Genomic DNA, 27,102 nt, shown 5'->3' on the forward strand with positions numbered 1-27,102 from the left:
TTGAACAATGAGAACACATGGACACAGGGAGAGGAACATCATATACTGGTGCCTGTTGGGGGGTGGGGGCAAGGGGATGGATAGCATTAGGAGAAATACCTAATGCATGTGGGGCTTAAAACCTAGATGATGGGTTGATGGGTGCAGAAAACCATGGCACATGTATACCTATATAACAAACCTGCACATTCTGCACATGTATCCCAGAACTCAGAGTATAATAAGAAAAAGATTCTGAATTTTCAAAATTATACAATCATGTCACCTGTAAATAATTACAGTTTTATTTTTTCCTTTCTACTCTACATATTTCTTTTTTTTTGCCTTAGTGTACTGGCTATGATCTCTACTGCAATGTTGAATAGCAGTGGTGATAGCAGACATACTGGTTAGTTCCCAACATCATGGGAGAAACTCTAATCTTTCACCATTAAGTATGAAGTTAGCTGTTGGTTTCTGTAGATATTCTTGATTAAACTGAAGAAGTCTTTTCTATTCTTATATAATTAAGAATTTTTTTCATAAATGGGATGTTGAATTTTATCAAATGACTTTTCTCTATTGATATGACCATTATGAATTTTCTCTTTTAAATTGTGTTATGAAGTGAATTGTTCCCCACCTCCCAAAATTCATATGTTGAAGCCCTAATTTCCAGTGTGACTAATTTGGAGATAGGGGCTTTAAAAAGATGATTAAGGTTAAATGAGGTCATAAGGGTGGGGCCCAACCTAATATAACTGGTGTCCTTACAAGATGTGGAAAAGAGACCAGGAAGTTACATGTACAGAGAACAGGCTATGTGAGGACACAGTGAGAAAGTGGCAGTCTGCAAGCCAAGAAAAGAGGTCTCAGGAGAAAACAAACTTGCTGACACCATGGTCTAGGGCTTCCAGCCTCCAGAACTGTGGGAAAATACATTTCTGTTGTTTAAGCACCCAATCTGGTATTTTGTTATGGCAGCCCTGGCAAACTAATACAATCCCAGGTAACAGAAGGTATATATACTTCTATTTTGCAAGTTTTTACATTATGGTCCAGATGTGGAACTAAAGCCATTGCATATATACAAAAATGTTTCAAAAAGCATAAATCAGAACTATTCAAATTTAAAAATATGAGTTATTCAAGTGCTAAAATAGCAATACATTTTAAAGTGAAAATGAATGTGAAATTAACAGAATATGTTAAAATATACTATTACAATAAAGATATCTATCTTTTAGAAAATCCTGCTATAGGCTTTTAAGATACAGTGGGGGGAACTGAATGTTTTATATGTATACATGCTGACTAGTGTCTTATTGACACAGAAGACAAACTATTGGAAAGGATTGCTAGGATATTTGGTTTGGCAAGTTGGAATGGCAAGAAGTCTTTCTGAAACAGGGTTATGTAATTATAAACACGTTACTATAAACACTATGGATGAAAGTATAGCCTAAAACTAAGAGATTATAATTTGAATTCTCAAAATAAGAAATTAGAGTATATAGGGCAGTGTAAATAAATGAAGCAAGTATAGGAGCAACCCATCAATCCAGGATTATTATATTCAGTTGTTTTACAGGGTACCATGATGATTCAAAGCACCATTAGAAAAATATAAAGAAAAGACACCTAAATACAACCTAAAATTATAGTTATATTGTAGACAACAACTATTTAGGAAGCCATCTCTCTAATATTTAAGAAAAGACTAAATAACAGGTATTTAGATCTGGGGGATTCAGTTTTCATGTCTGGATTCCCCAGTATTCAGATCCTCACATTAGTCAGCATGTCTATATATAAAACATTTCATTCTCCCACTGTATCTTAAAAGCCTTAAAAGGATTTTCTAGAAAATATACTGAGGAAGTACAAATAGTAGAAACACGATAAAGCCCCTAACCTTTAGGCCAGTGGGTTTTATTAGGTTTTTAATATACTGTAGCATGTATCTACATAGCTACACGCTATCAAAATAATGGAATTAAATGTTACTGTAATTTCATTTTACCTATAGCAGTTTGCCCCATACATGCAGGATGTCCTCTTGACCTTGTTTCCTTCAGAACCTTGTAGAACTGAATCAGTTGCCTTTGCATGCAAAGTTTCAGGATTGGAGGGATTAGAGCTGGACTCAGAATGAGACCCTTGAGACTCATCCTGAAATGACTCGCCCTGGGCACCCGAACAATTTTCAGAACAGCTCATTGCCTCATCTTCTTTATGTGGTGTTCTTTTAGTGGCCATTTTATGTTTAGAAACTTTACCAAGTTCCTCTATTGGAAGTTTGTTTCTCTGTGCATTAGTCTTAATATTATTCATCTCTGTGTTACTTAATGTGATTGCAGAAAATGATTGTGGCATTTCCTGTAAAACAAATACGAAAAACATCAGAAATAAATGAAACATTTTTTAAAAGATATGAGCATAACAGCACAAAACTACAAGATCCACGCAAAATGTAAACTTAAAACTTCAAGATTCACATTTTAAAGTTATTAAATGCCACTATTTTCTATGTGCTTAGTTTAATAACTTAAAACATTTTTAGTTATTAGAAAAGAAATTTGGCCAGGCACGGTGGCTCATGCCTGTAATCCCAACACTTTGGAAGGCTGAGGCGGGTGGATCACCTGAGGTCAGGAGTTTCAGACCAGCCTGGCCAACATGGTGAAACCCCGTCTTTACTAAAAAATACAAAAAATTAGTTGAGCATGGTGGTGGGTGCCTGTAATCCCAGCTATTTGGGAGGCTGAGGCAGGAGAATCGCTTGAACCTGAGAGGCAGTGGTTGCAGTGAGCTGAGATTGTACCATTGTATTCCAGCCTGGGCAACAAGAACAAGACTCCATCTCAAAGAAAGAAAAAAAAAAGGAAAGAAAAGAAATTTACAGTTGTATCAAACCTTTACAATCACGTCAAACATTCAGTGAAAAATAACCAGAAAATACAAATAAAATATAAGAGAAGACACTTGCTTTCATTTGAATCTTTAACTTCTCTTAAATGTCACTGTTCAACAATGTGTCATGTTCTTAACATGCACGGTCCTTATAATTTCTCTTTTTTTTTTGAGATGGAGTCTTGCTCTGTCCCCCAACCTGGAGTGCGGTGGCACGATCTCTGCTCACTGCAACCTCCGCCTCCCAGGTTCAAGTGATTCTCCCACCTCAGCCTCCCGAGTAGCTGGGATTACAGGCACACGCTACCATGCCCAGCTAATTTTTGTATTTTTAGTAGAGACGGGGTTTCACTGTTGGCCAAGCTGGTCTCGAACTCCTGACCTCAGGTGATCTGCCTGCCCTGGCTTCTCAAAGTGTTGGGATTACAGGCATGAGACACCGTGCCTAGCCCCTTATAATTTCTTATAAGCTACTGCAATACTTTATTTCTGCCCTCTAAATGTAATCACGATTTTACCATAGCTGAATGACAAAACTGTTTTGCCCCCATGGAAAATTTTGCATAAAGCTATGTTCTGACCAACTTGGAAAAAGATAGGATTCCTTTAAATTTGTCTTAATAAAGTTTTGAGTTTAACCAAACTGAAGGTGCTTTGAACCAAATAAATACTCTCACTAGCACTGCAGAACCTTTGTAATTTGTACTTACCACCAGCACAAACAATAAGCCTCGTCTTATTCTGTTAAAAATGACCTCTTAATTACTTATACTTCCTGTGGAGTAGAAACAATGCTCAGATATACCCCAGTTCTCCTGGTAACCATTTCTAGGATGTGATAACAACATACTAGATACACATCAATGTTTGCTTCCACTTATAACTAAAGGCTCATTTATGCTGGATGCCATCTGAAAAAAAGCTGGTTTTACATGACCTAATATTCAATAGCTTAAATTTCTTAAGAAGATATTTCATTTTTTAAGAAACAGTACATTAAAATGCTACCCAAACTGACTAACTGCCTTGAAAAAAGGAACCTAGATCTTATCATGGTTCTTGTATAGTAACAGATAACCTATGGGGAAAGCAATCCTTTGGCTACACTGGCAACATTCATGTCATGTCTCTCTAAAACATACGCTCTTTGCTCCCAGGCTGCACAAGTACACCCCAATCTCAACCCCCTAACTCCAGGACGAACTGGCCTGTACCAACAACTGGAACACCCTAGTGAGAATTGGGCAATCCTAACCCACCTCCCTACTTGGCAGTCCCCCCGGGTCAGTTCTCCCCAGTTTTCTTTCTCCTTGTTCAGGTAGCAGTGGAGTAGATCAGCAAATCCACTGGCTAACAGGTGTTCAATAAAATGTATCTCTTGTTCCTGCTGGCATTTCCAAGCTCCACAAGTAATTATCTTAGAATGCCCCTCTTCTCTTGATTTTAGAAAAGGAAGAAATAATTTCCCCCATAAACACTGCACTGTCCTTAACCTTAAAACCTTTCGGCCTCTCAATTCCCTTTGTATCAAGCCTAGGGGGTTGGGATGGGAATCGCTTTTCGTACCTTTCAATAAACCATAAAGGGAAAGGGCTGGTTCTTACTGCTGAGGGCCCCTTAACATGGGATACTTTATTAGTACTTCTATTCCCAGCTTTGAGCCTTAGCAGCAGTTCCGGGACAAGGAAACAATCCCACTCAATATCTTATCACATTAAAAAAAAAAAAAAAGAGCACAGGTAGGGAAGTGGTTAAATAAATTATATGCTTACTATGAAATACTATGCAGACATTAAAATAATAATGACACACCTAAAGATGTTTTTTAACTGAAAAACAATATCCATACTTGGTGCCATTTAGCTTTTTAAAAAATTCCTTATATATCTATGTGTGCATTCATTTGTGTAAATCCAGATGAAAAGAGTTAGAAGGATACTTACCAAAAAATTAGTAAGGCAATGAGATCGAAGGATGAGGCAAATGGAGGTTTTCATTATTTACTTCAAATGCTTCTGATACTTCCATTTTTGACAATAAGCATCTATTATGTTGCCATTTAAAAATAAAAAATAAACCAACGAAAATGAAATATAAGAAATATAATCCATAGTATCATATTTCAACTCCATCTACTTCCATGAATTAGAGAAGAGTTTGTTTTATTTTTAAATCCTCACAAGGAGTAGGTTTAACATGTTAATTTATTCTAAAAGAGAAAGAAATGTTAAAGTCCCAAATATCAATACTATGGATCAGGGGTTCTCAAATATATTTTAAGAGGCACAAAAGCTGGAAATCATAATGCTCTTTATGGAACTCCATGAAATATTGATTTATAGTACACCCTTGGCATTCAAGAATTTAATATTCATGGTTTAAATTATTTATAAATGACCCCAAAATCCATTACATGCAGTAATTTGTAAGTTTGCTGAGACATAAATTTGCACTGTGCCAATTACAAAGCTCAGGAGATAGAGTAAGTCACTGAACTGACGAGTAAGGGAACAGGAAAGATGGAAGTTGCTCTGTACTTTGAAGAAGTAGGAGAAAGGCAGAGAGCTCTATATTTCCTAAGCATCCCACATTGCTTATTTCTTAAATTAGATGAAAATGGGCAGGATTAAATGTGGAAGGCTGGCGACTCAGGATAGAGTGGCCAAATCCCCTACAATGTAAATATACATGTTAGAGACCTGAGGGACAGAAGAGCATGGAGCTGGTAGAGGGTGACCTGGGTGTTTGGAGGTGGTGGGAATGTATTATTAAGGCTATTAAAATAGCCGGTTAACTTCTCAAACAAGCCCTTCCCCTGCCCCTCAACCATCTGAGTGTTAATCTACTAGAAGGGACAAGATAAAGAACTTCCATCTAGAACAATTTCAATCAAGTAATTTATTGCTGTTTCCAAACTGCTCCTGGCAAGAATGTCTGTGGTGACAAATTACCTTAAAAGTCCTGTCTCAATCCCATTAACACTGACTAACGCTAAAGACTAAAAACTCCTAACCTCTAGCCCCAACTTCACTCCTGAGCTTCAAACTCATATAGCCAGACATTTCTTTCTCAATGTTCTGTGCTCCTCAAACTCTAAATGTCAAAACTGACATTCTGCCTCTGTGTTCTCTGCCATAGTTTCTGCCAGCATATTTCATCTATTCAGCTAGCCAGAAATTTAGAAGCTTTTTACTCCTTCTTGCCCTCTCTCCCCAGATCCAAGCAGGAAGTCCTACAATTTTATTCCTGAATACTTTTATAATCCAATACTTCTTACCATCCTTAAAGTCACTGCCCTAGTTTAGATTCTCTATTTCTTCACTGTGTTAATGCCACAATCTCTTCCCTTACCTCCAAGTCTTTTATCTTGTTCTTTTCCAATCTCTCCTCTAGTGAGCTGCCAGGATTACCTCTGTGATTGAAAACATTTCAAGGGCCCCTCTCTATGAACTGGTCGCACTGCTGTCTTCATTCACCCTATGAGACCTGGTAACTTGCTCTGACCAAAAGAATTCAGCAAAAATTACAATTCCAGTTCTAGGCCTTAAAAGGTCTAACAGCTTTGACATCACTCTCTTGGGGCCCAGCTGTCAGGTGAAGATGCTCAGTCTAGGCTACTTTATGGTACAGGGAGGGAGGTGAGCCCAGCCAGCCCCCAGCCATTCCATCAACCTTTGCTGAGGCACCATTCACATGAGTAAAGCTATCACAGATGCTTCATCTTCAGCTGAGCTCTCAGCTGAATGAAGCCCAGCTGATGCCAAAAACATGTCATAAAAGAATTGCCCAGCTGACCCCAGCCAACCCACACAATTATAAGACAGAATATAATCATAATCACTGACATAATCATGTTGTGTTAAGCCACTAAGAGTTGGGGTAGCTTGTTTCACAGCAATAGACAGTTAAAACACTTTACCATACTATTTTCACTTATGTTGTTTCAGTTAGGCTTCCTTCTGTCATTTACAAGAGTTTTCATTAGATTATAATATAATATAGATTATAAAGGAAATACATTGTCTTAGTCTGTTTTGTAGCTGTGATAACAGAATATCACAAACTTGGAAATTTATAAAGAACAGAAATTTATTATCTCACAGTTATGGGGTCTGGGAAGTCCAAGATCAAGGCACCAGCATCTGGTGTGAGGCTCCTTACTGCATTCTTACATGAGGGAAGGTGGAAGGGCATGAGAGGATGAATGCTGTGCCCTTATATGGCAGAAGAGTGAAAGAGTGTAAACCCACTTCTACAAGCCAAGCCCCCAACCTTTTTTTTAGAGATGAGGTCTCCTTATGTCACCCAGGCTGGCCTTAAACTCCTGGGCTTAAGCAATCCTCCTGCTTCAGCCTCCCAAGTAGCTGGGACTACAGGTGCATGTCACCACATCCAGCTTCACAAGCCCTTTTTATAGCAGCATTATCCACTCATGAGCACAGGGCCCTCATAACCTAAACAGCCTCCCATTAGGCCCACCTCCCAATACTGTTGCTCTGAGGATTAAGTTTCAACATAAATCTTTAGAGGAGATAAAAACACTCAAACCATGGCAACCATCCTTTTCACTAAAGTTAATCAATTCAAGTACCCTCATTTTCACATCTAAATTAGAAAGTCACATAACTGGGAAGGAGTTGTAGAAAGACATACAAGAACTGATGAAAAATATAGACTATTTCTGACAACTGTCTTATGAAGAGAAGTTACTAGAGTCACAAAACTCTTTACATAGTCTAATACGTATGGTAGAAAAATTCATTATACCCAAAATGAAAATACCTACACTTGAAGCCAAGGTTCCTAACAATGTGACCTTGGGCCTCAGTTTCCTCTGAGGTGTTCAATGATGATACAACGGTAGCTCTTAATTTTGAAGGGACACTAAAATTGGGAGAGTTTAAGATACCACTGATGCACAGGCTCCACACACCAAATGAATCAGAATCTCAGAAACAAGGTCTAGTTGGGCAAAAGTGATTTTTGTCCCTTCTCTCCACTGCTTCTCCTACTTTTCCCTAAGAGAATGTAATTCTTTCCAAGTACATTGATCCAAATGTAGGCCTGGCCAAACTGTTGTTAGTTTTTTGTAGCTGGCAACCTCCTGCCATTAGACTAGATAGGTGAGCCTAGCCTCTTGTTTTCTCTCTCACCTGCTCTGCACTATAGCTATCCCTTTAGGACTAGCTGTTCTAAAGGTTCAGTGTTCAGACTCAAACTGGGCAGGGATGAAGGGTGGGGTTTGGAAAGGCTCTGCTGGGATTTTCAATCTAAGTCATATTCTCTGGCTCAGCTTTACCAGAGAGCCCTGCATAAAGGATCATGAAAATTCAAGCCTTATTTTTCCTGTGCTAGAAGAGGTAAATTTTCCTCACAAGGAAGGGAAGGAAAAGCAACTGGCCAAATAGAACTTGGGCATTCCTCGGACCTGGTTGTAATACTCCCTTGATGTCATCAAAACCTCACAAATAGCTGGAATATCTTGGATCTGCTCCTCTCTAATCTATCTTTAATCCTCTCTAATCTATCTTTAATCCTCTCTAATCTATCTTTAATCCTCTCTAATCTATCCCTTGATGTCATCAAAACCTCACAAATAGCTGGAATATCTTGGATCTGCTCCTCTCTAATCTATCTTTAATCCTCTCTAATCTATCTTTAATCCTCTCTAATCTATCTTTAATCCTCTCTAATCTATCTTTAATCCTCTCTAATCTATCTTTAATCCTCTCTAATCTATCTAATCTATCAATTAAGATGTTTCTCAAAGCTTTTCTTGTGATTATCAAACCTTATGGGTTGGGATAAACAGAGGAAAACATGTATACTACAGATTTTCTTCTGAACACAGTAATTTCTCTTGAAAAAAGGCAACATCAATTGACATGTTCAGAGTTCAGAGAATACAGTATATGAGGGCTCAAAGTTTATACAAAACAAATTTTGTTTTAATAAGTTGTATGGAAAATATATGTGAGCCAGAAAACATTTTGTTTTCATTTCTTAAGCTTGCCTCCACACGCGTATGTTTATGGCGGCACTATTCGCAATAGCAAAGACTTGGAACCAACCCAAATGTCCAACAATGATAGACTGGATTAAGAAAGTGTGGCACATATACACCATAGAATACTATGCAGCCATAAAAAATGATGAGTTCATGTCTTTGTAGGGACATGGATGAAATTGGAATCATCATTCTCAGCAAACTATCGCAAGGACAAAAAACCAAACACCGCATGTTCTCACTCATAGATGGGAATTGAACAATGAGAACACATGGACACAGGAAGGGGAACATCACACTCTGGGGACTGTTGTGGGGTGGGGGGAGGGGGGAGGGATAGCATTATGAGATATACCTAATGCTAAATGGCGAGTTAATGGGTGCAGCACACCAGCATGGCACATGTATACATATGTAACTAACCTGCACGTTGTGCACATGGACCCTAAAACTTAAAGTATAATAATAATTAAAAAAAGAAAAAAGAAAAAAAAAAAAAAAAAAAAAAGCAAAGGAATTGAGTGTATAGTGACCAGGCCCCACTTCTGTAGCTGGAAGACAGGCTCCAGTGAGAAGCTGGTTCCTCTCTCTGGCAGAGAGGGTAGGAGTGAGGAGAATATATTCGAAGACTAACTTCTAACGTAGATGTTGGCATTTCAATCATTTTGGTGCACAGTCTTCCATGACCAATCCTCTTCCTTTGGTTTTTCCCTGAGACTAAGACAGGGATCCACAGAGCTCAGCCATGGGACTACAAGGATCATGAAAACTGTCATCATAAGCTATCTCTCGCTAGAGAGGAAGCATGCCTGAACTTTCTGTCCTGGGGCCATCTCTATCTATCTTTCTCTCTCTTTTTAAGTACTTCCAATAAATAGTCCTCATTTTCTTTAAGTACCCAGTGTTACAGAATGCGTATTTCAGCCAAACCATCCTAGTGAGTTAGCAAAAACTGAAAGAGAAAAGAAGGTCTAGAAATACTGTCAGCCCAGAAGTGATCCTACAACAGGTTCTTAAGAACTATCCCATCAATTAGTTTTTCTCATCACACTTAGCAAGAAAATGGTGGTTAAATGCAATCTGAGAACAACCAATGGAATAAGAGAAGCCAGGTTTTCAGAATGGAGATGCCAAACTACGACCAGAGTCAAGTGGTCTTCCTTTTTTTTTCCAGTCTGAAAATTTCTAACTTTCCACAAATACTATATTAAAGATTACTTTCAGTAAGTCTGAAAAAATTGGGCTAGTTTTTGTCTTCATAAACTCAACAATAAAAGGCAGTTTTGATTTCTCCTTATATAGCATATGATTAATTTCTATCTAAAACACCTAACAAAAAAACAATCAAATAATGAATTTTTTAAAATCACCTTGGATGAAATGATAGACTCTTCCTGATCAGTATTTTTGCGCTTTTCTCCTGTGAATTGTTCTGCTGATGTATTTTCTGAACTTTCTGATGAAATTAATTGCCTTCTTCCTTGCTGGGTTGTGTTTAGCTGGGTTTTATCTTTGCAGATTTCTTCTTTTCCACTTCCCTGGATTACATTACCTTAAACACACAAAGAAAAAGAAGAAAATTATCTTCTGTATCTTCAAATGTCAATAATCCATACCAAAAAAAGAAAAAAGAAAAAGGATTCGAGACCAGCCTGGCCAACATGGTGAAACCCGGTCTCTACTGAAAATACAAAAGATAGGCAGGTGTGGTGGCGTGCACCTATAGTCCCAGCTACTTAGGAAGCAGAGGCATGAGAATCACTTGAACCCAGGAGGTGGAGGTTGCAGTGAGCTGAGATCACACCACTGCACTCCAGTCTGGGTGACAGAGCGAGCCTCTGTCTTAAAAAAAAAAAAAAAAAGAAAAGAAAAAAATAAAAAGGATAAAAGGGCAAGTAAGATTAAAGGTCCATTTACAGTAATGCTAACTTGGAAACACTTATGTGCAAATCTCAGAAAGCATTAAGCAGCAAGATGGCCAAGAGCTCCAGCCCTGCATTCTACCAGGCTGAAATGCCAATGGAGGCTCCATCCCTTATTTCATCACAGCTTTCTGAACTTTGGTTTCATCATCTGGATAATGGGAATTATAATTCATGGAATTATTAGGAGAAGTAAATGAAGTAAGATATGTAAACCATCTAGCAGAGTACCTGATACATGTTATTTTTTTAATTGTAGAATTGAATTTCTCTAACAGAAAATCTGACTTATAGCTATCCAATGAACTTTACATATACTACTTATTAAACCCTAACATCCACAGTGAGGAACTAAACTTAAGCTAATTTTTTTTTTTTTTAACGAGACAGAGTCTTGCTCTGTCACCCAGGCTGGAGTGCAGTGGCATGATCTCGGCTCACTGCAACCTTTGCCTCCCCGGTTCAAGCAGTTCTCCTGCCTCAGCCTCCCAAGTAGCTGGTATTACACGTGTGCACTGTCCCCTGCCTGGTTAAATTTTGTATTTTCAGTAGAGACAGGGTTTCACCATGTTGGCAAGGCTGGTCTCGAACTCCTCACCTCAGGTGATCCGCCTGTCTCGGTCTCCCAAAGTGCTGGGATTACAGGCAAACCCAAAATAACCCAAACAGGAGAGTGACTTCTACACACTTTGCTGATGAAGTCAATAAATCTCAATAACAATGGACATTGTATCCTATAAAATACCCAAAGTTTAATGCAGTTGGCAAACCTAAGATGCTATCGTATTTTGTTAACAAATTCATAATCGTCCATGGTAAATTGTCCTTCTCCTCTACTTGAGAGTGATGTCTTCATGAAGGCAGAAACTTTACATGCCTTGTTCATTGTTCCTCCCTTGTCTCCAGTACCTTCAACTGTGCCCAGCACAAAACTGATGCTCAATAAATATTTCTGACTAAATGAAGTTTGAACATAAACAATTTATCCAAAGATTCCCTTAAGAGCCAGGATATAGGTATATAAAGCAATCTGTAGTCATTATTCCATGTTCTAAAGCAGGGATTAGCAAACTTTTTCTGTAAAAAGCCAGAGAGTAAACAGATTAAACTCTGTGGGCCATACAGTGTCTGTCACTACTACCCAACTCTGCCTTTGTAACATGAAAGCAGTCACAGACAATGCATATATGGCTGACCATGGCCATGTTCCAATAAAACTTTATTTACAAAAACAGGCAGTGGGCCTAATTTGGCCCATGGGCTGTAGTTTGCTTAGTCCAGTTCTAAAGGACATTCAAGTAGCCTGAAATAACATTCCCTCATTAAGTTCAGGAAAGAAATGTCAACGGAATACTGTCCATATTATCAAACTTAGGCATAAACTATTCTAATAACTAAATTTTAACTAAATTATTTAAATATTCATCATGAATCTGAATTAGAAAATAGTTCATATCATTTTTGGAAACTGTCATAAACAGGACTTAATAGGACTAAGTAGCTTAGTACAACAAATGACCAAATGTTGTAACAGTTATGAATTAAACCAAGTGACATACTGAACTAGTGGTATTGCTGATTGTGCTAAGAACTATAGTAAATTAAACAAGAAACAGCTTCTACACAAATGGTAGTTTATATATTCCAAGTGTCACACATGTACCCAAAATTCTAAAATTAAAAAATATATATATTTAAAATACTCAGTTTTTCAAAACTCCAAATTCTTTACTATAAACCACCTCTAGGGACTAGAGCTAATTTTTTTTTTTCTGCATGAGAAGCCATTTTGATATTATTAAGATGCTCTTCACAAAGAGTATATAAAAAACGAATAGCTTAAAATGGCTGACAACAGTCTTTATATCTGGTATGGCAAATATTCTTCTGAAATCCAAAATAGGTACAGTTAAATGATAGAAATACAAAAGAAATTAACTATTAATACAAAACAGCTTGATTTTAACTATTACCAATGGCACTTATATGAGCAGTTATACTAATACTACATGAACTATAGCTCAATTATATATATATAATATGTATCATTAAAAATACATCCATCCAATCTTACCTTCTACAGGAACTACTCCCAAACAGCTATATTAACTATTGCATGCGTATATTTCTCAATTTTTCCTGTGGTTAAGCAAATATATCTACAAATACATATGCATAAACATATACAGGACTAAAAGTACAAATATTATTTCTGTGGTTTAAATACCTAGGATTGCAATTTCTGGATCAAAGTGTATTGTATATTTAAAAATTTAAGAGACACTACAAGTGACTTTGAAAGGCTATACTAATTTATACCTCCACAAGTAATGTTCAATAATACTCCTTTCTGCCAACAGTGGATATTATCAATTGCTTAAATGTTGATAAGTTAATGAACAAAAAATGGTAACTAGTTGTTTTCAATTTACATTTTCCTACCTGATAGTAAAGTCGTAATAGTTACTATGTGTATTTATTATTCTGTAGTATGTCACACATAATGCCCAAAATTCTACTGAGTTTTATCTTTTTTGTTACTAAGTAGACAATTTTTTAAAAACGTACTTTTATAAGTGTGGTAGATAATATATCTCAGTATATTGTTTGGCAAGCTATTATTTGCCTCTGACTTTATTTACAGTGTCTTTTGCATAGAAGTATTTTTCCTTTTTATTTAGGTAAATCTACCAGTTTTTCCCTTAGGATTCCAGGTTCCCTATCATCTTAAGAAAGTGTACAGGCATAATCAAAATATTTTTCCCATACTTTCTTCAAATGCCTTGTTTTAATTTTTATATTGACTATTAATTCAATAGAAATTTGTTTCTGAATATGGTATCAAGTAGTACTTTACCATTATTTTCTTCAAAATGGAGAGCCAATTTTCTCAACATCATTTATTGAATAATATATCCTTTCCCCATCAGTTTGAACTGATATGTGTTTATAAATTAAATGTATTTTTTTATCTGTTTCTGGGTGTTTCATTCTTCTTTTTTTTTCCTGGTCTAACTTGCCTATTCCTCTGCCAGAATTATCAACTACTAAAAGCAGGCATCACACCCAGATCAGGAGAGTTCCACAAAGAAACATAATTTTTCAATTATTCAAATTGTCCCTGACCATATATGGAAATAATTCAGTGCTCTAAGATTAAAATCTCACATAGAAGGCATACATAAAGAAAAATACGGACTAACCATAATATAGATAAGAGATGTCCTAAACCAAATATTAGCAAATTTAATCTAACAGAGTATAAAAATAAAAAGGTATCATAAGATTGAACTTATTCCAGGAACACAAGCATAGTATATTACATTAGGATATCTACCAATACCATTACTTACATTAACACATGAAAATGCAAAACCATTTCTATACTAAAACATTTTTAAATAATTCAAGTTATTCCTGAAAAAATAGTAAAAATAAAATGAACCATACTAAACATGATATGACTATTTATCAGAATCTAATACCAACCTTAAAATACTAAAATATTAAGAGAATTTCTATTAAAATCAGGAATAAGAACAGACCAATTTTAACCATTTTTATTTAAAATTTATAGGGTTCAGCTAATAAGACAAGAAAAGAAAGCAGTAGATAGATCAGAAGAGCCAAAATTATCCTAATTCTATAGATAACATGATTCTACAGCTAGAAAATATAAGGTTCAAAAACTACTAAAATTAAATAACTTGGCAAAGTTGCTGGAAACAAAGTAAACAGAATAACTAGCACTTTACATAAATGTAAGTAGTACATTTTGAACTGTAGTCCAATTAAAATAATGTATAAATGCTCAATATTTATAATCTGCATCAAATTGCCATGGTGAAAATATTCACAGTACAAAATTAAATGCAAACCAAACAGTATGGGGACTAGTTCAATCTTCATCAGCATGTGCCATTTTTTACAACTTCATGTTGGTAGCTTAGAAGATGCAGGAAGAAGAGCTCTATAGAATAGTATGATACCAGTGAAAATACAAAAGCTCCTTTTTCAATCTACCAGGAGTATCCTAACCTAAGAGTTATGATTAGTCTTGTGGCCTGGAAGGCTGAAGGAACAGAGATAACTGGAGATCAAGAAAGTGGAGACTCTGAAAGCCTTTGCCTAAATATATTTACTTCTCCATCACTAATGGACATTTAAAAAAATTTAGCCCAGGCCTAAGAAACTCATGACAACATCCAAGAGCTAGTACCTGAGACATAAAAAATAAAATAAATTAGAACTATATTGGCTGTCCACTTTCAACACTTCTATTCATCATAGCACTGGAAGTCCTAGCCAGAGTAATCAGACAAGAGAAAAAATAAAGGGCATCCAAATCAGTAAAGAGTCAATGAGTCAAACTGTCACTGAGTCAAACTGTCACCGTTTGCCGATGATACAATTATATACCTAGAAAACCCAAGAGACGCATCCAAACAACTCCTAGAACTGATAAATGAATTCAGCAAAGTTTCAGGATACAAAACCAGTGTACACAAATCTGTAGTACTGCTATACACTAACAGTTACCAAGCTGAGAATCAAATCAAGAACTCAACCCCTTTTACAATAGCTGCAAAAAAACAAACAAACAAAACAAAAACAAAAAACAAAACAGGAATATACCTAACCAAGGAGGTAAAAGACCTCTACAAGGAAAACTACAAAACACTGTTGAAAGAAATCACAGATGACACAAACAAATGGAAACATATCACATGCTTATGGATCGGTAGAATCAATATTGTGAAAATGACCATACTGCCAAAAGTAATCTACAAATTCAATGAAATTCTCATCAAAATACCACCATCATTCTTCACAGGACTAGAAAAAACAATCCCAAAATTCATATGAAACCAAAAGACAGCCCAAAACAAGTCTAGCCAAAGCAATAATAAGCAAAAGAAACAAATCCGGAGGCATCACATTACCCGACTTCAAACTGTACTACAAGGCTACAGCCAGCAAAATAGCATGGTACTGGTATAAAAACAGGCACATAGACCAATGGAACAGAATAGAGAACCCAGAAATAAAGCCAAATAATTACAGCCAACTAATCTTTGACACAGCAAACAGAAATATAAAGTAGGGAAAGGACACCCTATTCAACAAATGGTGCTGGGATAATTTGCAAGCCACATGTAAAAGAATGAAACTGGATCCTCATCTCTCACCTTATACAAAAATCAACTCAATATGGATTAAAGACTTAAATCTAAGACCTGAAACCATAAAAATTCTAGAAGATAACATCAGAAAAACCCTTCTAGACATTGGCTTAGGAAAAGACTTCACGACCAAGAACCCAAAAGCAAATGCAATAAAAACAAAGATAAATAGATGGGACTTAATTAAACTAAAAAGCTTCTGCACGCAAAAGAAATAATCAGCAAACAGACAACTCACAGAGTGGGAGAAAATCTTCGCAAACTATGCATCTGACAAAGGACTAATATCCAGAATCTATAAGAAAAAACAAATCAGCAAGAAAAAAGCAAATAATTCCATCAAAAAGTGGGCTAAGGACATGAATAAACAATTCTCACAAGAAGATATACAAATGGACAAAAAACATATGAAAAAATGATCAACATCACTAATTATTAGGGAAATGTAAATCAAAATCACAGTGCATTATCACCTGACTCTTGCAAGAATGGCCATAATTTAAAAATCAAAAACATAATAGATGTTGGTGTGGATGTGGTGAAAAGGGAACACTTTTACACTGCTGGTGGGAATGTAAAATAGAACAACCACTATGGAAAACAGTGTGGAGATTCCTTAAACAACTAAAAGTAGATCTACCATTTGATCTAGCAACCCACTACTGGGTTGTCTACCCAGAAGAAAAGAAGTCATTACATGAAAAAGACACCTACACACACGTTTATAGCAATACAATTCGCAATTGCAAAAACATGGAACCAGCCCAAATGCCCATCAGTCAATGAGTGGATAAAGAAACTGATACATATATATATTTATATATATTACTTCATGTGTAATTTTTTTTTGTCAATAACATCTCTGTATGTGTTGATCCTCAATTTGTAGGAAGGAAATAGGGAATCATAGTGGGGAGGGGCAGACACTTTCCCCCAGTAGAATAATTTCTCTGATAAAAGAAAGACTTAACTTGACCAAAAATTGGACCAATGTGAACTTGTCCCTGCAAACAACTCCTTTTCTTTCAGAATCGTTTTGTACTGCAACTGCTTCTGTGCTACTGCTTATAATAGTTCAACATGTATTTCATTTCAAATACATTTTCTTTCACTTGGTAGATGTCCCACATAAAATATGAAGCATGTTTTTGGGCACTTCACTTTGAAAATACAAATGAGAGTAATATGACATTTTTTATATATATATATATATATATACACATATATATATAAAATGTCAAATTATATATATTGTTTTATATATTATATATCATTATATTATTATATATTTTATTATATTATATATTTTATATATTATATAATAATATATATAATATTATTACATATTATATATAATATTATATATATAATTTTATATATTATATATATAAAATGTGATGCCTCCAGATTTGTTCTCTCTATATATATACATACACCATGGAATACTACTCAGCCATAAAAAGGAATGAAATAATGGCACTTGCAGCAACCTGGATGGAATTGGAGACCATTATTCTAAGTAAAGTAACTCAGGAATGAAAAACCAACATTGTATGTTCTCATTTACAAGTGGGGGCTAAGCTATAAGGATGCAAAGGCATGAGAATGATGCCACAGACTTTGAGGGCTTGGGAGGAAGGGTCAGGGAGTGAGGGATAAAAGATTACACACTGGGTACAGTGTACACTGCTCGGGTAATGGGTGCACCAAAATCTCAGAAATCATCACTAAAGAACTTATCCATGTAACCAAATACCACCTGTTTCACAAAAACCTGTTGAAATAAAAAAAAACAAATAAAATAATGATGATGATAATAATAAAAAACTGTATTGGCTGAAAAATGAAAAAGATAGCCTGACAACAGCAAAAATTCCCCTACATATAAAGGATTAAACAAAGACTTAAACTGAGAGATGATCCAGGAGAGATTGCAAGGGCAGATCAAAAAAGGCAAACAAAAACCAAACATATAAAGAGTAAATTTAGGCGGCTGTACAGTGATATGCCTTAGTACATGGGCTTTAAAGTTAGTCAGAGCTAGGTCTCAGTTACAGCTCTGGCATTTATTATACGATCTTGGATAAGTCAAATAACGTGAATTAATGTTATTTGTCCTGTTCCTAATGATTCCAAAGGTTCCAAAATATCAAGTTAGTTTCAGATAATCTACATAAAGACCAATAACCACAGTTATGGTCCTAAAGCTGCAAAAGACATATGAAAGTTACCCATGTCTGAATACCAAAATGGATCCTGCGAATTAATTTTTAAAAGTCTCTCATATTGGCCTATTGATCCCCATCATTTATTACTTAAACAAACAAAACAATTAAAAAAAAAACAGCACCACAGAATAAGTCTAATTGTTTTAACTTTTAATTAGCAGGATTCAGGTACTAAACTGTTTTAAAGTACTAAACTGTCTTTAAAGGAATTAAGTAACTTAATCTTGTTCTTATAAAGTACTTCTCCCACAGTCTTAGTTTATAAAAAGATTACCTGAATCCAAAGACTTTTCTATCTTATTTTGAAGCTTTAGCATTTTAAGTACATTGTAAACATGCGATATTCCAGACCAATGTCAAATTACTCTCATTCGTATTTTCAAAGTGAAGTGCCCAAAAATGTGCTTCATATTTTACGTAGGACATCTACCAAGGGAAAGAAAACATATTTGAAATGAAATACATGTTGAACTATTATTATAAGCAGTAGCACAGAAGCAGTTGCAGTACAAAACAATTCTGAAATAAAAGGAGTTGTTTGCAGGGACAAGTTCACATTGGTCCAATTTTTGGTCAAGTTAAGTCTTTATCAGAGAAATTATTCTACCGAGGGAAAGTGTCTGCCCCTCCCCACTACGATTCCCCATTTCCTTCCTACAAATTGAGGATCAACACATACAGAGATGTTATTGCCAAAAAATATATATATATATATATTACACATGAAGTAATTGTGGGGGTGGGAAGAACTGAAAACAACTGTAGTAGAATAACTTACTGCAAAATTCTTAGGCTTAGATTGGAAAATTCTCCAGATTAAACCACATGCCCCTTAACACATAACGTATAGTGCACTTTTCCCAAGAGAACACTTTGATCCTAGTATAATCCAAACCAGCATTAAATAAGATACATTCTGTACATAATATATTTGATCCAAAACTTTAGAAGACTTCTATGACCACTGTGCAGAATACACAAAGCACTAAGAGTAGTAATTTTCCAACTAAAATGTGTATTCATTTGTGCTGTTAATTTTTTAAAAACAATGTTCAAGGTAAAATGGCAAAATAGCATAACTAAACTAATTACTGCCAATAAAATCATTGTAAATTCAGGAAAAAATATTTTTTAAACTATCTGTAGGCACTGGAGATTGAACAAAGAGGCAGAGTTGGAGAAGTGTCAAGGTTGAAAATTAACTATAACCTATAAAGTTTGCGAACTTGTGACTTTTTTCCTGAGGGCCTTCTCCAAGTCACACGTGGAAAAAAGCTGCAACCTTACTGGTTTAAATGGTCAGAGCAGAGAGTTTGAGGCTAAGAGAACAGGCAGAGGTGAGTGATAAAATCCTGGAGGGAAGGCAGTCACAGAAGGGGTAAGAGCAAAAACCTACATAAAAACTTGACCCAAATTCTTGGCTGACTCCTAAACTACATTTGTATGGGGCCCAAGGACCCAGAGAAAAACGCAGCAGCTGGAAAGTGAAAGAACTACCTAGAGACTGCAGCTGCCATACATAACAGGGGAAACAGGGTAGACTCTGAATCCAGCCAAATTAATTGCTATCAGAACAAAAATACTTCTTCAGAGGAACATAACAAAATCAAGAGCCTCTACAATGTATCATCCATAATATCCAATATCAATAGAAGATCACTAGGCACAGAATACACAGGAAAATGTGACCCCATAAAAGAAAACAAGCAGTCAATAAAAACTAAGTCTGAAATGGCAAAGTTGTATGTAGATGCAGACTTTAACACAGCTATTATAAATATGATCAAAGACTTATAGAAAAATACACAAAATGATTGAATAAATGGGGAATCTCATCGGAGAAACATAAACTATACAAAAAAGAACCAAAGAGGAATTCCAAAACTGAAAAGTACAATAACTAAAATGAATAATTCACTAGATAGACTTAACAGCAAATTAGAGATGGAAAAAAAAAGAATCAGTAAACTTGAAAGTATATCAATTCATCTGGCATTTTTAAAAATCATTGATAGACTGCTACCAAGACTAATAAAGAAAAAAAGAGAGAAGAATCAAATAGATGCAATAAAAAATGATAAAGGGGATATCACCACCGATCCCACAGAAATACAAACTACCATCAGAGAATACTATAAACACCTCTACGCAAATAAACTAGAAAATCCAGAAGAAATGGATAAATTCCTTGACACATACACTCTCCCAAGACTAAACCAGGAAGAAGTTGAATCTCTGAATAGACCAATAACAGGATCTGAAATTGTGGCAATAATCAATAGCTTACCAACCAAAAAGAGTCCAGGACCAGATGGATTCACTGCCGAATTCTACCAGAGGTACAAGGAGGAATTGGTACCATTCCTTCTGAAACTATTCCAATCAATAGAAAAAGAGGGAATCTCCCTAACTCATTTTATAAGGCCAGCATCATCCTGATACCAAAGCCGGGCAGAGACACAACCAAAAAAGAGAATTTTAGACCAATATCCTTGATGAACATTGATGCAAAAATCCTCAATAAAATACTGGCAAACCGAATCCAGCAGCACATCAAAAAGCTTATCCACCATGATCAAGTGGGCTTCATCCCTGGGATGCAAGGCTGGTTCAATATACACAAATCAATAAATGTAATCCAGCATATAAACAGAACCAAAGACAAAAACCACATGATTATCTCAACAGATGCAGAAAAGGCCTTTGACAAAATTCAACAACACTTCATGCTAAAAACTCTCAATAAATTAGGTATTGATGGGACGTATCTCAAAATAATAAGAGCTATCTACGACAAACCCACAGCCAATATCATACTGAATGGGCAAAAACTGGAAGCATTCCCTTTGAAAACTGGCACAAGACAGGGATTCCCTCTCTCACCACTCCTATTCAACATAGTGTTGGAAGTTCTAGCCAGGGCAATTAGGCAGGAGAAGGAAATAAAGAGCATTCAATTAGGAAAAGAGGAAGTCAAATTGTCCCTGTTTGCAGATGACATGATTGCATATCTAGAAAACCCCATCATCTCAGCCCAAAATCTCCTTAAGCTGATAAGCAACTTCAGCAAAGCCCCAGGATACAAAATCAATGTACAAAAATCACAGCATTCTTATACACCGATAACAGACAGAGAGCCAAATCATGAGTGAACTCCCATTCACAATTGCCTCAAAGAAAATAAAATACTTAGGAATCCAACTTACAAGGGACGTGAAGGACCTCTTCAAGGAGAACTACAAACCACTGCTCAATGAAATAAAAGAGGATACAAACAAATGGAAGAACATTCTATGCTCATGGGTAGGAAGAATCAATATCGTGAAAATGGCCATACTGCCCAAGGTAATTTATAGATTCAATGCCATCCCCATCAAGCTACCAATGACTTTCTTCACAGAATTGGAAAAAACTACTTTAAAGTTCATATGGAACCAAAAAAGAGCCTGCATTGCCAAGTCAATCCTAAGCAAAAAGAACAAAGCTGGAGGCATCGTGCTACATGACTTCAAACTATACTACAAGGCTACAGTAACCAAAACAGCATGGTACTGGTACCAAAACAGACATATAGACCAATGGAACAGAACAGAGCCCTCAGAAATAACGCCGCATATCTACAACCATCTGATCTTTGACAAACCTGAGAAAAACAAGAAATGGGGAAAGGATTCCCTATTTAATAAATGGTGCTGGGAAAACTGGCTAGCCATATGTAGAAAGCTGAAACTGGATCCCTTCCTTACACCTTATACAAAAATTAATTCGAGATGGATTAAAGACTGAAATGTTAGACCTAAAACCATAAAAACCCTAGAAGAAAACCTAGGCAACACCATTCAGGACATAGGCATAGGCAAGGACTTCATGTCTAAAACACCAAAAGCAATGGCAACAAAAGCCAAAATTGACAAATGGGATCTAATTAAACTAAAGAGCTTCTGCACAGCAAAAGAAACTACCACCAGAGTGAACAGGCAACCTACAAAATGGGAGAAAATTGTCGCAACCTACTCATCTGACAAAGGGTAATATCCAGAATCTACAATGAACTCAAACAAATTTACAAGAAAAAAACAAACAACCCCATCAAAAAGTGGGCAAAGGATATGAACAGACACTTCTCAAAATAAGACATTTATGCAGCCAACAGACGCATGAAAAAATGCTCATCATCACTGGCCATCAGAGAAATGCAAATCAAAACCACAATGAGATACCATCTCACACCAGTTAGAATGGTGATCATTAAAAAGTCAGGAAACAACAGGTGCTGGAGAGGATGTGGAGAAATAGGAACACTTTTACACTGTTGGTGGGACTGTAAACTAGTTCAACCATTGTGGAAGTCAGTGTGGCGATTCCTCAGGGATCTAGAACTAGAAATACCATTTGACCCAGCCATCCCATTACTGGGTATATACCCAAAGGACTATAAATCATGCTGCTATAAAGACACATGCACATGTATGTTAACTGCGGCACTATTCACAATAGCAAAGACTTGGAACCAACCCAAATGTCCATCAATGATAGACTGGATTAAGAAAATGTGGCACATATACACCATAGAATACTATGCAGCCATAAAAAATGATGAGTTCATGTCCTTTGTAGGGACATGGATGAAATTGGAAATCATCATTCTCAGTAAACTATCGCAAGGACAAAAAACCAAACACCGCATGTTCTCACTCATAGATGGGAATTGAACAATAAGAACACATGGACACAGGAAGGGGAACATCACACTCTGGGGACTGTTCTGGGGTGGGGGGAGCAGGGAGGGATAGCATTAGGAGATATACCTAATGCTAAATGATGAGTTAATGGGTGTGGCACACCAGCATGGCACATGTATACATATGTAACAAACCTGCACGTTGTGCACATGTACCCTAAAACTTAAAGTATAATAATAATAATAAAAATATATACATTTGCAGAGAATAGAAAAAGAAAAAAAATAAAAATCGAATTAAACACTCTTATTGTGCTGGCCTTTTATCCTAGACATAGCACCAAGAGGTTTGTTTGGAAGTCTTTATTAATATAATTTTAGCACATAATAGCACTTGTTAAATGAAAAAAAATTAGGGTGGTATTTGATAAATGGCATAAATAGCCTATGTTTTAAATTAAACTTCATGTTCACAACTAAAAAAAAACTAGGCTAAGCTATACACTTACACAACCTCTACTCTATCTCTATAGAACTAGTTTATAGTTTTTCTTCAGAAAAACTTTCAAATTCTGTTTAATGTTTTCTTGAAAGTCAGCATTAGTAGAAACAAAAACCTACCTCCACTGATTGCTGGTACTGAAAGGTTTTGATCACTTAAATGTTCTGCTAACATCCAAGCTGGAAGGATTCTTTTCCTCTCGGCAAGGATTGGCTGCTGCTTACTGCAGTCTCTATTTTCACCTAGGAAAGACTAAAAAGACACCTATAAATTACTAAAAATAATCACACATCTTGAATGAATTTGCAAAATATTTGCTTTGCAGAATACTACCATTAAAATACCCATATGCAACTGTAGACTGAGTTCATAAAATTTCTTGAACAAAGAAATTATTTCTACTAGTTTAACTGTTGGATTACTGCCATATTCTCTAGAGCTTAACTTAAAATCAGCAAAAGTAGATAAATGCTGGCAATATTGTCACAATAGGCCTAATTTCAGTTGTCTTTTCTGCCTTCATAATAATTTGAAGAACATGTTATAAATGGATGAGATATCAAATTCCTCACCACACTATTTGTGGGAGTCATCCGGGTCTTGGCTATTTCTTTGCTTCCTTCCAGTAGTGAGGCACCAGTAGTCTCATGAGGTAAATTAATCACGGGGGATTTTGGTGTTTCATTCAATTTATTATCTTCATCAAGCATTTGACTGTTTCTATAAGATAAAATAGAAACTTGTCTTTAATCTTAAATTTAACACACTTCTGCTGCCTTAGAACTACATCTAAGTTATGTCCTTTTTCTCAGACTTAGCAAAAACAAAAAAAGCAGATTATAGTATACTAGAATAAAATATATAGACTAGAATATGTTATTTCCCACCTGCTGTATTGCCATAAAATACATCAATCTTTCCAAATCATGGGCCTAGAAACCACAGTTATTTTTGAGATGTGTGGCAGCCATCTCTCTCAAGGCTTAAGAGCTCTTTATTTAATATTTGTCCAGATGGTCCACAAAAGTTAAGATCACCACCCAGCCGCTAGAGAGATAATGTAAACTGCAAGGGCATCAGCTAAGCTAGTTAGACATTTGGAGAAAAAATAAATAAAATCCTGAGTTTAAGTTGACACATAACTGCTACTGAAGTTCAGGGAAGTATTAAAGAACTACTTATGAAATATCCCCAAACTTGTAGTATAGCTGCAAGCTAAATGTTCTGGAACAGGAACACCCATGGTCACATGTGGGACATGCCAGCAGAACCAATTACCTCATATTCCTGCAATATACAGTAAGGTCATCCAAAGTTGTTGGGTTATTAATACTTACGTATGCATAGACATGATCCAACAAATTTGTCTTTTTGAAAATTTGAAACTATAGATGAAATACTACTCAGAAATAACAAGGACTGAACTACTGATGTGTGCAAGAATATAGATGAATCCCAAAGGCATTTTGCTAAGTGAAAGAAGCCAGACACAAAAGGCATATTGTATTACTCCATTTATATGACATCCTGAAAGGTAAAGTTACAGGGACAGAAATCATATTAATGGTTGCCAAGGATTGGGGGTGGAGTGAAGGGACAGACTACAAAGAGCCAGGAGAGAACATGTGGGGAAATGGAAATGTTCTATATCTCACTCTAGCAGTATTTTAAATGACTATATTATCATTTTTAGTGCATTGAATTGCACATTTAAAAGGGATGAATTCTACTGTATGTAAATTGTCCTCATTAAACGTGAATTTTTAAAAACTAAAGATATAAGATTTTAGAAGTGTGTCTAGCTGAGAAAAGTCTAATTAACTGCTTGTTTTATTTGTTCGTTTTAGTATTTCTTATACAGGGAATAATCTCCTTCAAAGGCAGCCTTCAATGTCAATGGCAAGAATCAGCCAAAAGAGAAAATTTACTTAGAGTAAGTTACTATGCAGCGTCACATTTTTTGTTCATTCAATCAATATTTTTAAAACTTCTACTGTGTGTCAGACACTGTGCCAGGTGCTGGAGACATATCTTGGAAATGTCTGATTGTCCTAGCTATGAAAGTTCACTCCACTACAATACCCAGACCCGTTTTACTCATAGGTTACAGATGTACTTCCAAATTATAATTCTTTTCAAGTTTTCTTAATATTTAACACGAAAAATATTAAGAAACATTCAAGAGTAGTGTGATGGTTTTTCACAATTTATAGTATTAGGAATTAAGTAACAATTCCATTTCTAGTTTATTTTCTATTGTGGCATAAGTCTGAGATGAATTCATATACACTCTATAGTCCATATGTAATTTTTATTAATAGTTACCCACAATAAATGTAATAACAAAAAAAATCTCAGAACAAAATTCTATTTAACATTTCATTCAAAAAAGTACAAGTACAAATTATTCTATTACACATTTATTTAAATATCAAACACTGTCACTGTGATATTTTTATTTTATCTTCAAATACGTCTATGAGTAATCAACTATCACAGGATTTATAAAGCATCATTACAGAATATTTTAAATAAAAAATTAAAACTGGGAAAGTTAAATGTAGTCTAGTAAAGGTAATTGAGTTATTCTTTTTTATAATCGCTTTATTGAAAAATAATCCATATAGCCATAAGATTCATCCTGTTAAAGTGTATTATCCAGTGGTTATTAGTATGTTAACAGAGTTGTGCAACTATCACCAATATCTAATTTTAGAACATATTCAACACCTCAAAAAGAAATTCCATATGCATTAGCAGTCTCTTCCTATTGCCTCTTCCTCCTGCTCCTGGCAACCATTAATCTACCTTCTGTCTCCATAGATCACATTTTCTACATATTTCATATAAATGAAATACAGTATGTGGTCTTTCATGTCTAGCTTTTTCACTTAGCATAATGTTTCAAGATTCATCTGTGTTGTAGCATATGTAAATATTTCATTCCTCTTTATGGCCAAATAATATTCTACTGTATGACTATACAATACTTGTTTATCTATTCAACAGTTGCTGGACAGCTGAGTTATTCCCACTTTTTGGCTATTATGAATAATGCTGCTGTGAACATCTATGTACAAGTTTTCATGTGGACATAGGTTTTCAATTCTTTTGGGTATATACATAGGAGTGGAAATGCTGAGCCACATAGTAATTCCATGTTTAAACTTTTGAGGAACTGCCAGAATATGTTCCAAAGAGGCTATACCATTTTATAATCCCACCACAATGTACAATAGTTCAGTTTCTTTACAACCTCACCAACACTTATTATATTTTTGATGATAGCTTTCCTAGTAGAGGTAGAGTGGTATCTCATTGCGGTTTTAATTTGCATTTCCCTGTGACTAGTGATGTTGAACATTTTTTCATGTTCTACTGACCACCTGTATACCTTCTTCGGAAAAATGTCTATTCAAATCAGTTATGCATTTTAAAATTGGGTTGTTTGCCTTTGCATTGTTGAGAATTCTTGAGATATTCTGAATATAAGTCTGTTATATGTGATTTACAAATATTTTCTCATTCTGTGGTTGTCTTTTCACTTTCTTTTTTTTGTATTTTTTTTTTTTAATATACTTTAAGTTCTAGGGTACATGTGCACAACATGCTGGTTTGTTACATATGTATACATGTGCCATGTTGGTGCGCTGCACCCATTAACTCGTCATTTACATTAGATGTATC

The 27,102-nt window shown here is 35.6% G+C and overlaps 1 protein-coding gene across 12 annotated transcripts in view; it reads right to left on the reverse strand.

Moving 5' to 3' along the window:
* APLF (aprataxin and PNKP like factor) overlaps positions 1 to 27,102 on the reverse strand; it is a 110,374-nt gene that overhangs the window by 40,902 nt on the left and 42,370 nt on the right. For 11 of the 12 annotated variants that reach the window (XM_009237226.3, XM_054546059.2, XM_009237225.4 and 8 more), the window contains exons 4-7: positions 23,988 to 24,135; positions 23,535 to 23,667; positions 10,270 to 10,451; positions 2,003 to 2,358 (exon numbers count right to left, since the gene is read on the reverse strand). In XM_009237226.3, the coding sequence (XP_009235501.2) occupies positions 2,003 to 2,358; positions 10,270 to 10,451; positions 23,535 to 23,667; positions 23,988 to 24,135 (819 nt within the window). 12 annotated transcript variants of the gene reach the window in all.

Source organism: Pongo abelii, chromosome 12, assembly GCF_028885655.2.
Source record: "Pongo abelii isolate AG06213 chromosome 12, NHGRI_mPonAbe1-v2.0_pri, whole genome shotgun sequence".
Lineage (NCBI taxonomy): Eukaryota > Metazoa > Chordata > Mammalia > Primates > Hominidae > Pongo > Pongo abelii.